This window comes from Chlorocebus sabaeus, chromosome 22, assembly GCF_047675955.1.
Source record: "Chlorocebus sabaeus isolate Y175 chromosome 22, mChlSab1.0.hap1, whole genome shotgun sequence".
NCBI classification, from domain to species: Eukaryota; Metazoa; Chordata; class Mammalia; order Primates; family Cercopithecidae; genus Chlorocebus; species Chlorocebus sabaeus.
In genome coordinates this window covers 39,343,584-39,356,026 of record NC_132925.1, presented here as the reverse complement: position 1 = coordinate 39,356,026, position 12,443 = coordinate 39,343,584, and the positions used below count along the sequence as shown (strand labels likewise).

General features: G+C 40.1%; 1 protein-coding gene across 1 annotated transcript; it reads left to right on the top strand.

Annotated features, from left to right (window-relative positions):
• The first annotated feature begins 3,976 nt into the window (after nt 1–3,976).
• COX17 (cytochrome c oxidase copper chaperone COX17) lies at nt 3,977–11,944 on the top strand. Its single transcript, XM_007985692.3, has 3 exons — nt 3,977–4,179; nt 6,170–6,258; nt 11,811–11,944. Exons 1-2 carry the CDS (start codon nt 4,073–4,075, stop codon nt 6,252–6,254), a joined length of 192 nt encoding a protein of 63 aa, XP_007983883.1. The 5' UTR covers nt 3,977–4,072; the 3' UTR covers nt 6,255–6,258; nt 11,811–11,944.
• Nucleotides 11,945–12,443: the final 499 nt, after the last annotated feature.

Sequence of the window (12,443 nt, the reverse complement as noted above, 5' to 3'; positions counted from 1 at the left end):
TTTGTAAAACAGATGGGTGAATTTTATCTATTATTATTTGGTACTGATCAGCCACCTAGTGTTAATTTAAACTCTAATTACAGCTCTCTCAAATTATTTTTCTTGGGGGAAGTGGGCTGTTAAGATTTTTGTTGGGGGTAGAAAGGGAAATGATAAATTTCATATGTTATATACTCCTACTTTTCCTTTAATACCAAAACAGGCCATCCCACAAGTATAAAAGCATTTAGGCTAGGTAGGAAAAGAAAAAATGATAAAGAGAAAGAAGAAAAGCATAGTGATAACATAAAAATCAAAAGTTGACCTTAAAGCTTACTTTATATAAATTATTATTATTTTGAGACAAAGTCTCACTCTATTGCCCAGGCTGGAGTGCGGTGGCATGATCTCGGTTCACTGCAACCTCCGCCTCCCTGGTTCAAGGGATTCTCCTGCCTCAGCCTCCTGAGTAGCTGAAATTACCGGCACCTGCCATCACGACCAACTAATTTTTGTATTTTTAGTAGAAACGGGCTTTTACCATGTTGGTCAGGCTGGTCTCTAACTCCTGACCTCAAGTGATCCGCTGGCCTCAGCCTCCGAAAGTGCTGGGATTACAGGCGTGAGCCAGCGTGCTCCACCTTACTTCATATAAAAAAAAGTGGAAGGAAAAGTAACCCACATATGTCACTTAGCTGTACCATCCTGAAACAAGAGGATAGTTTAGTAGCTAGATATAAAGGACTAAATATTTCACTTTGGAAAGGCCACTGTTCTTTTTTTTCAAAGTCAGGAGAACATTTCATCCTGACAAGCAGTTGTTGAAAGAGTGTAAGGGTTACAGCGCTCAGTAAGGAAACCAAAGGTTTGTAAATGTCTGGAACATAGCAGGTTAAGGAAGTGTGATGCAGAAAGGGCTGCTACTCAATTTTTTTGCCTGAGGCCTGCCAGTATGAGCTAACCTGAGGAAGTCACAGACAGTTTTATCACAACCAGTAATCTTTCTTCCCTGAAGCAGGGAGGGACAGTGGGCCAAAAAGTCTCAATTGCAGAAAAGTTCTTTGAGTCTTTGGGTCTGTAATCTGTTCCTACTGTTTATCTCAATTCTCTTAACTCTCTAAACTCTTGTTAGATATTTATCTTCCTTTTCTTCCTTGTTCATTTCCTATACATAAAAATGCAACAGCACAAGTGAATGCAAATCAATGATTAGTTTTAAAATAAAAAAAAATTGCTTTGCATTAATTAATTAATTAAAATTTTTTGAGCATCTCACTATATCACCCAAGCTGGAGTGCAGTGGCACAATTTTGGCTCACTGAAATCACCACCCCCTGGGTTCAGGTGATTCTTTTTTTTTTTTTTTTTTGAGACGGAGTCTTGCTCTGTCACCCAGGCTGGAGTGCAGTGGCCGGATCTCAGCTCACTGCAAGCTCCGCCTCCCGGGTTCACGCCATTCTCCTGCCTCAGCCTCCCGAGTAGCTGGGACTACAGGCGCCCGCCACCTCGCCCGGCTACTTTTTTTTTTGTATTTTTAGTAGAGACAGGGTTTCACCGTGTTAGCCAGGATGGTCTCGATCTCCTGACCTCGTGATCCGCCCGCCTCGGCCTCCCAAAGTGCTGGGATTACAGGCTTGAGCCACCGCGCCCGGCCGGGTTCAGGTGATTCTTATGCCTCATCCCTCCAAGTAGCTGGAATTACAGGTTATCACTCCTGGCTAATTTTTGTATTTTTAGTAGAGATGGGTTTTCACCATGTTGGCCGGGCTGGTCTTGAACTTCTGACCTCAGATGATCTGTCTGCCTCAGCCTCCGAAAGTGTGGGATTATAGGTGTGAGCCACTGCACTGGGCTTTGCCTTGCATTTAGATAAATTAAGTAGGATAGTAGAATACAGGGAGAAGATGGTGAGACTCAGAACTGCCACTTTCAAGTTATGAAGCTTTGAACAAATCATGTACACCTCTGAACTTCAATTTTTCCCCATCTATAAATGCAGATAATAATTTCGACTGCAATGAAGATTAAATGATGGCTCACAACCTCCACAGCTCTATGTATATGGAAGATATTGTGGCTGAAGGTGACATTGTTTCAACTGAATACACCTTCTAAGTGAACACATTAGTTTTTTTAACTCTAAAAATGTTTAAAAATATTTAGATTTCAAATATGTTCTCTCAATTCTGTCATCTATTTGTTAACTTTGTCTATAGTAATGTATGTAAAACCCCAAGCCTTTATTTTGATGCAATTTCTTCAATTTTTTGACATACAATTTGTACTTTCAAAATGTTGTAACATAAGTTATTCCTCCATCCCTCAGTATTAAAATATTCTCCTCCACAATTTGCTATTAATTTCACATTTCAATCTTTCCCATGTAGGCCTTTAATGTATCTGGAGGTCTTCCTTTTAATGCAGTGTTCAATTTTCTCCAGATGGTTAGCCTATTTTCTTTTCCCCATTGATTTGTTGAACCACATTTTATTGTATATTAAGGTTAGAAGTGATGTTGATATTGCTCATCCAGGAAGCACTGTTTGATTAGCAAGATTCTAAACAATGTGAGTTAGCACCTAGTTGAAAGAATTGATAATAATGGATGAGGGTGAATTTAGAATATGAGGGTAATATGTTGTATTATTAAACATATCAATCAAGAAGGAAATAAAAATCATGCTTATTGAAAGTTTTCAGATGACAAAATGGGGATGGTCTTAGTAACTAGAAAAATACACATATAGAAATTACTCTTATACAGCACCAGTTCACAGACACACCTGTAGATTCCCTGAGCTAAATATCTATAATATAGAAACAAACTTTGATTAGGTGATACTGAAAGTTTAAGTACTTAAAAACACCCATCACCAGGCGGCTATTGAACAGCGCCTTGAAGTCCTGCTTTAAAAAATGATTTTATTGGTCGGGCGCAGTGGCTCACGCCTATAATCCAGCACTTTTGGAGGCTGATGTGGGCGGATCACCTGAGGTCAGGAGTTTGAGACCAGCCTGGCAAAACCCCGTCTCTACTAAAAAATGCAAAAATTACCCGATCGTGGTGGTGCACACCTGTAATCTCAGCTACTCAGGAGGCTGAGGCAGGAGAATCGCTTGAACCCAGGAGGTGGAGGTGGCAGTGAGCTGAGATCATGCCACTTCACTCCAGCCTGGGCAACAGAGCAAGACCTTGTCTCCAAAAAATAGAACAAAATTAAATTAAATTAAATAGAGTTTATTGCCTGTTTCCAACAGTTCTCTGCAGGAAAAAAATCCAATGATTATATCCATTTCGTTGCGAATAAGACGGGCACCAGTTTACCTATGTACCTGAGGAAATGCTATGGAAATGGTATTTTTCAATATTATTCATCAGTATATTAACGAATATATGACTGAATAATTCATACTGAATTCAAATCAGTTGGAGATGGGCTATAAATGCAAATTAGCTGAGGATTCAATGTGCGTAGGAGATGTATAGGGGGTTAGAGGACCTTTTAAATTCCCCCAATAGTTGTGGTTTGGGTGGTTCTGTGTCTTTGCTTTTCATTTTTAAATAGGTCAATTAAAGGAAAGGCCTGCAGCGTGTGGGGATCAGGAAGAAGGCAGATAAAAAACAGGGGGAAACTAGTCTGTTATTCAAGAGAACTGGCTTTCGCTTGTGCTTTCTCCTGTTTGGCTTGAACAAATCATTTCACCATCTGGGCTTCCGTTTCGATACTGGGTGGGGAGGAACGGGTGTTACAAGATCTCTCAGTTGTCTTGCTGCTTTTCTTCTTCGTGAGCCCTCCCCAAGTTGATTTAACAAATTCTCTATAACCTAGAGTCCTAGAGTGTAACTACTACAGTCCAGGTGACCGGTCAGCGGGCCTCCTTGCGCATGCGCTGATGAGGCACCCTCTCGTTAAGGCCGGAATTTTGCCTCTGCTGCGCACGCGCCCCTTTTAAATCCCCCACCTGTCAGAGACAGGCAGGACTTCCTGTATTTTTTAGAGCGACTGCCGGAAGTGGCAGCGGACAAATCGGCGTTTGCGGAGGCTCGCATAGATTTGGCTGTCTCCGCTCGTAGCTGCTTTTGGCGCGAAAGATGCCGGGTCTGGTCGACTCAAACCCTGCCCCGCCTGAGCCTCAGGAGAAGAAGCCGCTGAAGCCTTGCTGCGCTTGTCCGGAGACCAAGAAGGCGCGCGATGCGTGGTCAGTGTGCAGCCGGAGTGGGCGCGGCCGACGAGCCTCGGGCCGCGGCCTGTGCCTTCCGGTGCCTCTGCCCTACGCCCTCTGCCCTCTGCCCTTTTCCTTCCCCTCTTACCCCCTCCTCTTCCCTGCCTCCTACCCCCCTCCCCGCCCCTTCTTCCCCCTCCCCGCCTCCTCCCCCCTCTCCCCGCCCGATTGCGGCGCTCTGGAGATAATTACTGGGCCTCGTAGGTTTCCTGGTCGGCTCTCTGTTGACTTATCCGGTGGCTTAGTCCCGGGAAGCGATGAAGAAAGAGGAGAACCGCTAGCTTCAACCACTCATTCCTTCCTACAAATAAATGTGTTTTGAGTATCTGTTCTGGGTTAAGCACTGCGTTAGGTCCGAAGATGTAGACATGGATAAAGATGGGTCTTGATATAAAGGAGCTTAAAGTTAATGGAGACATACCAATGACTTGTATACCACGTGGTAAGGGCTATGATAGAAGATTTGTTAAGACCAAACAGGAAAGGTTTTCTGGTAAATTCTAAGGCTTCCTCCCAAAATTTAGAGACAGTAGGACACGGTGCGTTCCTTACAGTTCTGAAGAGCTCCCCTTCAACCCTTTTAAGGCAACCAAAAGTTGAAAATCAACGTCTATGGCGCAGGGGACACAGTATTCAGAATAGTTCATCTAGATTGTCAGTCCACAAAAGGTCTGTTCTTATTTTATATATCCTCTTTTGTGGAGCAAATCTCGTTAGAGGACGTCCTCAGATAACGTGAATGTGCGTCTCTTCCTCTGGCCCCTTTTGTCTTCGCAAATAATACATATAAGAAAGAAATCATTAGTGCTGTGATGGGATAATAAGAGTGTAGGAGCTCAGTGCTTTTATTAATCCTCAGTATTTTGTAAATAATACTGTGAAGGCAGGATTGAAAGACTGCCGTCTGAACAAATTGTTCCAGTGGTAACAGTAAGTGCTATTGAACCTTGAGTAGTATGACAGCATGATTAAGAGTCTGGGATCCACAGTCAAGGTTTGAATCTTAATCCACTAACTTGGTGACCTTGAGCCTCGTGTGTCTATAAAATGACTAATAAAAGAAACTCCCTCCAGTATTATTGTAAAGGTTAATGGTACAAACCATGTCAAGTGCCTAGCACAGTGTACATGGCAATAAATGATCAATGAATGCTAGCTATTACCTTCACAATGATCTCACTCTCCCAGGCAATCTCTCCCATTTGCAGGCAGCTCTTGAGCTATTGAAGGATGGGTCGAGTTTCAATGGAAGGAGAACCTATTCCCTTCTTTAAATTCCTTTTGCCTCGATTGCCTCAGACCACGTGGGTTCTCCCCAAATATCCGTAGTCAGGAGTCAGTTTTTCCTTGTAATTGAGTTTGGCTTAACTTGATTATTTGCTAAATCACATTTTCAGGCCTTAGAAATAAAGCTGTGTAGTGCTAGTCTTGTCTTTGTGAATTTTACAAGTAAAATGTTCTTTCATCATCATGAGGGGGTGCTCATCTTGGTCTCCTGGCTACCAGATGTTTTTGGTGTTTATGTTTTTGATGTCTTGTAATTAGAAGTAGACTTATTTGGTTGTATTTGAATGTAGGGCAAAATCAGAAAGTTAATTTCTCCATGATAAGCAAAAAATTGATCTGTTTTCTGTGCCCTTCATTTAGCATAAATGTTTTATTCAGTCAGTTTATTTCTTTATAGAGCAATGTTACTCCTTGGATATTGACTAGAAGCAATATTTAATATGGATGATTATTTCTTATCAGATTTACCCCCTAAAATCACTTATCTGTGTAATGTCTTCATAGGCATGAAAATATCATAAGATCAAATAAAAACAAAGCTGGCTGAGGTAATAGCATTTGTTTTAACTCCAGCTACATTCCATTATACCCATGTTTTGTCTCACTGCCCATCACTATCATGCATACTTAATAATGTGCTTAATGCCTATTTAGATAACAAGTACCTTTTGTTTTATAGTATCATCGAGAAAGGAGAAGAACACTGTGGACATCTAATTGAGGCCCACAAGGAATGCATGAGAGCTCTGGGATTTAAAATATGAAATGGTAAGCTTCTTGCTTCAAATTTGTGTATTGCTTTACAGATTTAGCAACAGTTGGGCTACATTCTCTCTGAAATGTAGTTCACCTCGTTAATCTAAAATGCTTAAGTATCAATTTGAAAAAACCATGATTTTTCAGTTCCCAGTGAAGGGAGTAAATTATGTCAGTAAAGACAGGCATTTAGCAGATTGGGGAAGGCGAGAATCGAGCTTTTAAGAAAGGGTTTGACAACAGTCTTTAGGTCTCATGGCTTTAGGAAAATTGTCTGACTGAAGGAACTAAAAGAAAAATATTCTCTTTTCTTGTTTCTAATATTGTGAGACTTCAGTAAATGCTTTTTTTTTTTTTTTTTTTTTTTTTTTTTTTTTTTTTTTTTTTTTTTTGAGGCAGGGTCTCACTCTGTAACCCAGGCTGGGGTGAAGTGGCCCAGTCACAGCTCACTGCAGCCTTAACCCCCCAGGCTTGGGTGATCCTCCCCTCAGCCTCCTGAGTAACTGGGACTACAGGTGTGGGCCACCATGCCTGGCTAATGTTTTGTTTTGTTTTTTAGAGATGGGGTTTCACCATCTTGCCCAGGCTGATCTCAACCTCTTGGACTCAAGCAGTCCTCCTGCGTTGGTCTCTCGAAGTGCTGGGGTTAGAGGTGTGAGCCACTATGCCTGGCCAATGAATGCTTTTAAGTAGGGAGTAGGTATCCCATGGAAGTATTGCTCTCTGAAAAATGAAAATGGAATTGTAGTTATTTCTTTTGTGCCATGCTTTATTCGAATAAAACTAAAGCCTCAGGCCCATTTTTTTTTTTTAATTAAAAGTAAACTTTAATGTCAAAAATGCAAACTTGGGGAAGACAGAAAAGATCACACACAATGCTGTCACTTCACACTTGGAAGGTTGCACAGCAGCTGGGCAGAGGTGCTCCTCACTTCCCAGACAGTGGGGCAGCCGGGCAGTGGCCCTCTTCACTTGCCAGGTGGGGCGGCAGCTGGTCAGAGGCGCTCCTCACTTCCCAGACAGGGTGGAAGCCGGACAGAGACGCACCTCACTTCCCAGACGGTGGCAGCTGGGCAGAGGTGCTCCACACTTCCCAGACAGTGGGGCGGCCCTGCAGAGGCGCTCCTCACATCCCAGACAGGGTGGCAGCCAGGCAGAGGCGCTCCTCACTTCCCAGACAGTTGGGTGGCTGGGCAGAGGCGCTCCTCACTTCCCAGACAGTTGGGTGGCTGGGCAGAGGCGCTCCTCACTTCCCAGACAGTTGGGTGGCTGGGCAGAGGCGCTCCTCACTTCCCAGACAGTTGGGTGGCTGGGCAGAGGTGCTTCTTACTTCCCAGACAGTTGGGTGGCTGGGCAGAGGTGCTCCTTACTTCCCAGATGGGGTGGTGGACCTCAGGCCATTTTTTAAAAGAACTTGGAACTCTTAATCCAAATTTAAGTGCTGAAAGGGACCTTAAGTGATATGTGTCCAACAGTTCCACAAACAAATGATATTCTTTTGTTTGGAAGCTCTTTCTTCAGTTATCAACTTAGCTCACCTCCCCCCCCCACACCCCCTTTACTCAGTTCTCTTCAAAAGTCTCCTTATTAGAGAGGCTTTCCCTCAACGCCCCATGTAAATTACATCCCTTGCCCATCATGGTGCTGTCCTAACAGAGCTTTCTGTGAACATGGAAATGTTTTGTATCTGCACTCGCCAGTCTGGTAGCCACTAGCCTTATGTGGCTGTTGAGCACTTGAATTGTGGCTGGTAAGACTGAGGTACTGAATTTTTAGTTTTTAATAATTTTAATAGCTACATGTGGCTAGTGGCTACTCCATTCTATACACTGTCACCTACATATTATATATATTTTTAATTATCTGTGTTGCTTCACGGCAGCTAGAATGTAAGCTCTGAGAAAGTAGGAATTTTCTATTTCATTGACTGTCATATCCCCACTACCTATAACAGTGCCTGGCTCATAGTAGGTGCTCAATGGAGGATTGTTAAATGAATGAATAAATAAGGAAATTAAAGCCAATGGTTATGAAATGACCCCTAAGGTGGGTTGTGCAGTATCAGAACTGGAGCCTCAGTCTCCAGGCCGATTCCCTCTGCTTTTTGCCCCTACCCTAACTTCCACACCACTCTACCACTTTTAACTTAATAACAGCTGAGAGATAATGCCAAAGCCATATGCCAATATTAGTACTGGAGAGCCTGGCTTCTTTCCCTTGCACCTCTTTCCTGCCTCTTTGGAATTTCACATATGGCCGGTCTTCCTCACTGAGCTATAAAAAAGAAGGGATAAGGAACTTGTCGCAAGCTGATAAAAAGTTACTGTGTAATGGAAAACAGTCTAGGCTGAAAGTCTTGAGGCTTTATTTTTATTCTTCTGATATTTAGTTTAGCATGTTTTTCACTTTAGCTACATTTAGCTTCATCAAGACATTATTCCTCTGAATTTCACGTATTATTTATAAAAAGAGAACCATAATATATTTTGTGATTCTATATATAGTATGGTATATCTTCTTTCATGTATATGATACGCTTAAGTAGCTTTTAGACTAGATGGTTATTTAAAGAAATGCCGTAATGAACTATTTTGTAAAATAAGTAAATTTGAAGGGGAGTGTGTTCTTAAAAAGGGTAAGTGTACTTTATTAACTATTTTTAAAGATTCAGCCTCAACATTTGTACGTGGTTTCCTTGTTCATGATCTAAGTCCCTCATCAGTTGCATAAGCTGTAGGCTTGTGCTGAACCTGCCTTGATAAAAAAGGGTGATTTAAAAAAACACTAATTTTAGGAATATCAAAAGCTTATCTTGGACTTCATCTGAACCACAAAGGTGGTACAATTGTTATAAGTGACATATATTCAAAAATACCATATGATATCATAGTTTTCTTTATGTTATTGGGACAGAGAGCGAGAATTATGTCTGCGTACTTCATTTGTGTGTAAAAGAAAATGCAAAAGCTTTAGACTTAGAAAATCTACTGTTTAACTGATTGTGTGGTCTTGGGCAGGTCCTTAACTTTCTGTACCTTGGTTTCCTCATCTGTAAAATGGAGACAATAATACATGCCCCAACTACTTCATAGAGTTGTTGTGATGATTAAATGTAAAATAAATCATCTGTAAAAACCAGAACAGAATAGCTCATACCTTGAGAATTGTAGATAGCAGACATTCATTTGAGGTCTGTTAAGTGTATGACTTGATTATTATTGAATCCTGGTTACAGGAAGAACAATCGGAATCCATGTAGGACCTTTCTAAGAATTCAAACTGCATGTTCTTCATTTTCAGTGTAATAATATTTTTGGAAGAGGACTGGGTGTTGGATCCTCGTTGGTCCCAGGTGTCCTATTTCCCCAGCCTCCATGGGGAAATGGAGGCACAGTGAAGTCAAAAAAGACTTGCTCAAGTTAAGAGTGGATAGTGGTCAAATTACATTACAGTTCAGATCTTTTATATTCTCCAAATCACAGGCACTTTACACTTCACTCCTTGTATTTAATGAGATTTTATTCCAACATGTTCATTTTTAGAATTGCACATAATCTTGATCTTCAATCTTAAAACCTCATTATGAATGCTAATTAGAAAGACCTGTTGCTGAAATGTACAGTTGCATATAACCGAGTAAACAGGCCATTGGCTGGAGGGTGAAATCCAGCACAACTGTCTGCATTGCTATAAGATAAACTTAACCTAAATTGGTATTTCTTAGACTGTTAGATCACATTTTTCTGTGAATAGCTTCAAAGGAAAAATATTTTGCAAACTTAGATCTTTCTGGCAATGATCATGAAAGTTCCTGAATTCAGAAATCTTTGTAGATTTTGATGTTATTCCTAAGTAGATCTTAATTGTACCTCGAGTACAGTAGATTGGGAATAAATCTATTATACATTTTTTATACTTAATGTGAAAGTAGGCTACATTCACCCAGTAGTTCTTACCCAGAGGTGCACCTCAGAATCATCTGAAGAATGTTTTCCAAAATTCACCACTTGGGCCCTGGTCTGCACCTGTTGACTGAGAAACTCCTAGATAATTTTCAAGTGCACTCCTCTTTAACAAGCACTGGCCTAAGTTGAAGACGAATAGCAGAGATAATGCTAGACGTAAATTATCTGAAAATTTAGTAGTAGCAAAGGCAGAAACTTGAAAACTCAAGAAAAAATGGGTATGGTGGTGATTTTAGACAATTTTTTCTATTTTATGACTGCTGCTTTTACTGAAAAGAGAAATTACAAGAACCTAGAACCTCATTAGAAATATAAGGAGGAAATGGATGGCTACTGTCTTTCTGCCTTTGGGAGTCAGAAGAAGCCTAAAGAACCCATTTTGGAGACTAGAGTCATTGAAAGAAATTAAAGGACTAGTACTGAGTAGTGGTGATATTCAGTATTAAGTTTAACAGCTTAACAGTTGGGTGCTTAAAATATGCTGAATTTTACGCACACACACACAAAACTGATTATGTATGAAAATCTGATCCCAAGATAATCCAGAAAGAGTAATTTCTGCCATTCAAACGTTTATTCATTCAACAGATATTTATTAAGACCCTGGAAAATGCCGAGGGGGAAAGATTATCCCTCCAGTCAAGGACTTTACATCCAGAGATATAACCAAACAGGTTTAAATCCAAGGTCTTCTACCAGGTAGCCCCTTTTGATATGTAGTCAGTAGCAAAAGTGGTAACAATGCTATGAGCTGCTATAATTGAAAGGTTGAATGGCTTCGCTTTTGGTTGTCTTTCCAAGCTTTTCTATAAATGTATTCTTCCTTTGAGCCTTTTAGAAAAGAGAGAGTTTAGATGTTTGTGTCTTGATGTGGTTTATCTTTATCTAAACCAAATGAAGTGAACAGCTAAATGAGGCAAGTATTTGCATTAGACTTGAAGAGTTAGCTACTCCAATTTAATTACCTTCCTACCATTGTTCTCAATCTTCTGGGATAGGCATTGGGAGCAGTGTGAGAAGCCTGGTATTGACTTGACTGGATCAGCAACCCTATCTATGCTACTCTCCCTTTTTGATTTTTCCAAATGAATGTTAAAAGGTTGCCCTTATCTTGCCTTTGGGATTAAGGGAGTAACTTTCCACAGGAAGTGCCTTGAGTACTGAGCTGACCTTCTGCCTTCTACTTTGTGGATCTTCGCCAGTCATACTTGAATCAGCAAAGAGGGGTTTGCAAGTCTTGTTTCTTGAATATCTGTAAAAATAACTGCTGTAGCCTTTTTTGGAGGATATTTTTGAGAAATACATATTTCTCAAACACATGTATTATTTCTGTATATATACACACACAGAGAGGGAGTTTTTACTTCAAAAACTTTTAAAGAGTAAACAATATCGTAGTAGTTTCACTGATGTTTTTAGTTAGGCAAACCTAGAATTTTAAAATGTTGATTTTGAATTTTATGACTGATTTGGAATAATTCTGGCAATTAGTTAATTACTTATCTGCGGCATTCATTTCTAGTGGTCTTAATTCTCTGACTCCATAGATCTGGCATGATGTTTGAAATCTGACTTTCTAAAATAAATCTTTTTCTGTAGGTGGTCTGCTGTGTGAATAAATAATTCCTGAAGAATGAAGAAGATTAATTTTGGGAGTTCTTTGATGAACTTTGATATGTGGAAAAAGTATTTATAATTTATTTTTAAAAGAAAGTAAAATATTACTAGCGAAAGATCTTCAGTTGTGTTTTTTTGTGTGTGTGCTCCTCATTTGCTTACGTGGCTTTTTTCCCCCAAAGGGTATATATCAACAAATCTTGTAACATAAAGTGCTTATATTCTTATTAAAATGTCATTCTGGGAACTCTGGATATCTGTTGTCAGGAGAAAGCAGATACTGATCTCAACCAATGAAATCTCCAGAATTAGGTGAATAGAAGTAAGAAAAATAACCCTTTACCAATTCAGAATCAGTGTGGTAGCCATATCATCTCCTTCAACACTCTTTTTTTTTTTTTTTTTTTTTTTTTTAAACTTTCTTAAAGGTAAGAACAAGCCTTTAGTCTTATTATTTAAACCATTATTGTTTATTAGCTGTCTTTTGGAAAAGTCAGTTTAGATTTTGGATCAGATTAGGGTGATTTGGCTTGGAAGATCTCAGCTGTTTGGCATTATGAATCTGTACATGGCTAGTTATATTTTAAAATAGACTAGGATACTAGGATTTTAAGT

Coding starts and splice junctions, on each gene's coding strand:
- COX17 (XM_007985692.3), top strand. CDS start 4,073: ATGCCGGGTCTGGTCGACTCAAACCCTGCCCCGCCTGAGCCTCAGGAG. Junction 4,180..6,169: donor AAGAAGGCGCGCGATGCGTG/GTCAGTGTGCAG, acceptor TTTGTTTTATAG/TATCATCGAGAAAGGAGAAG.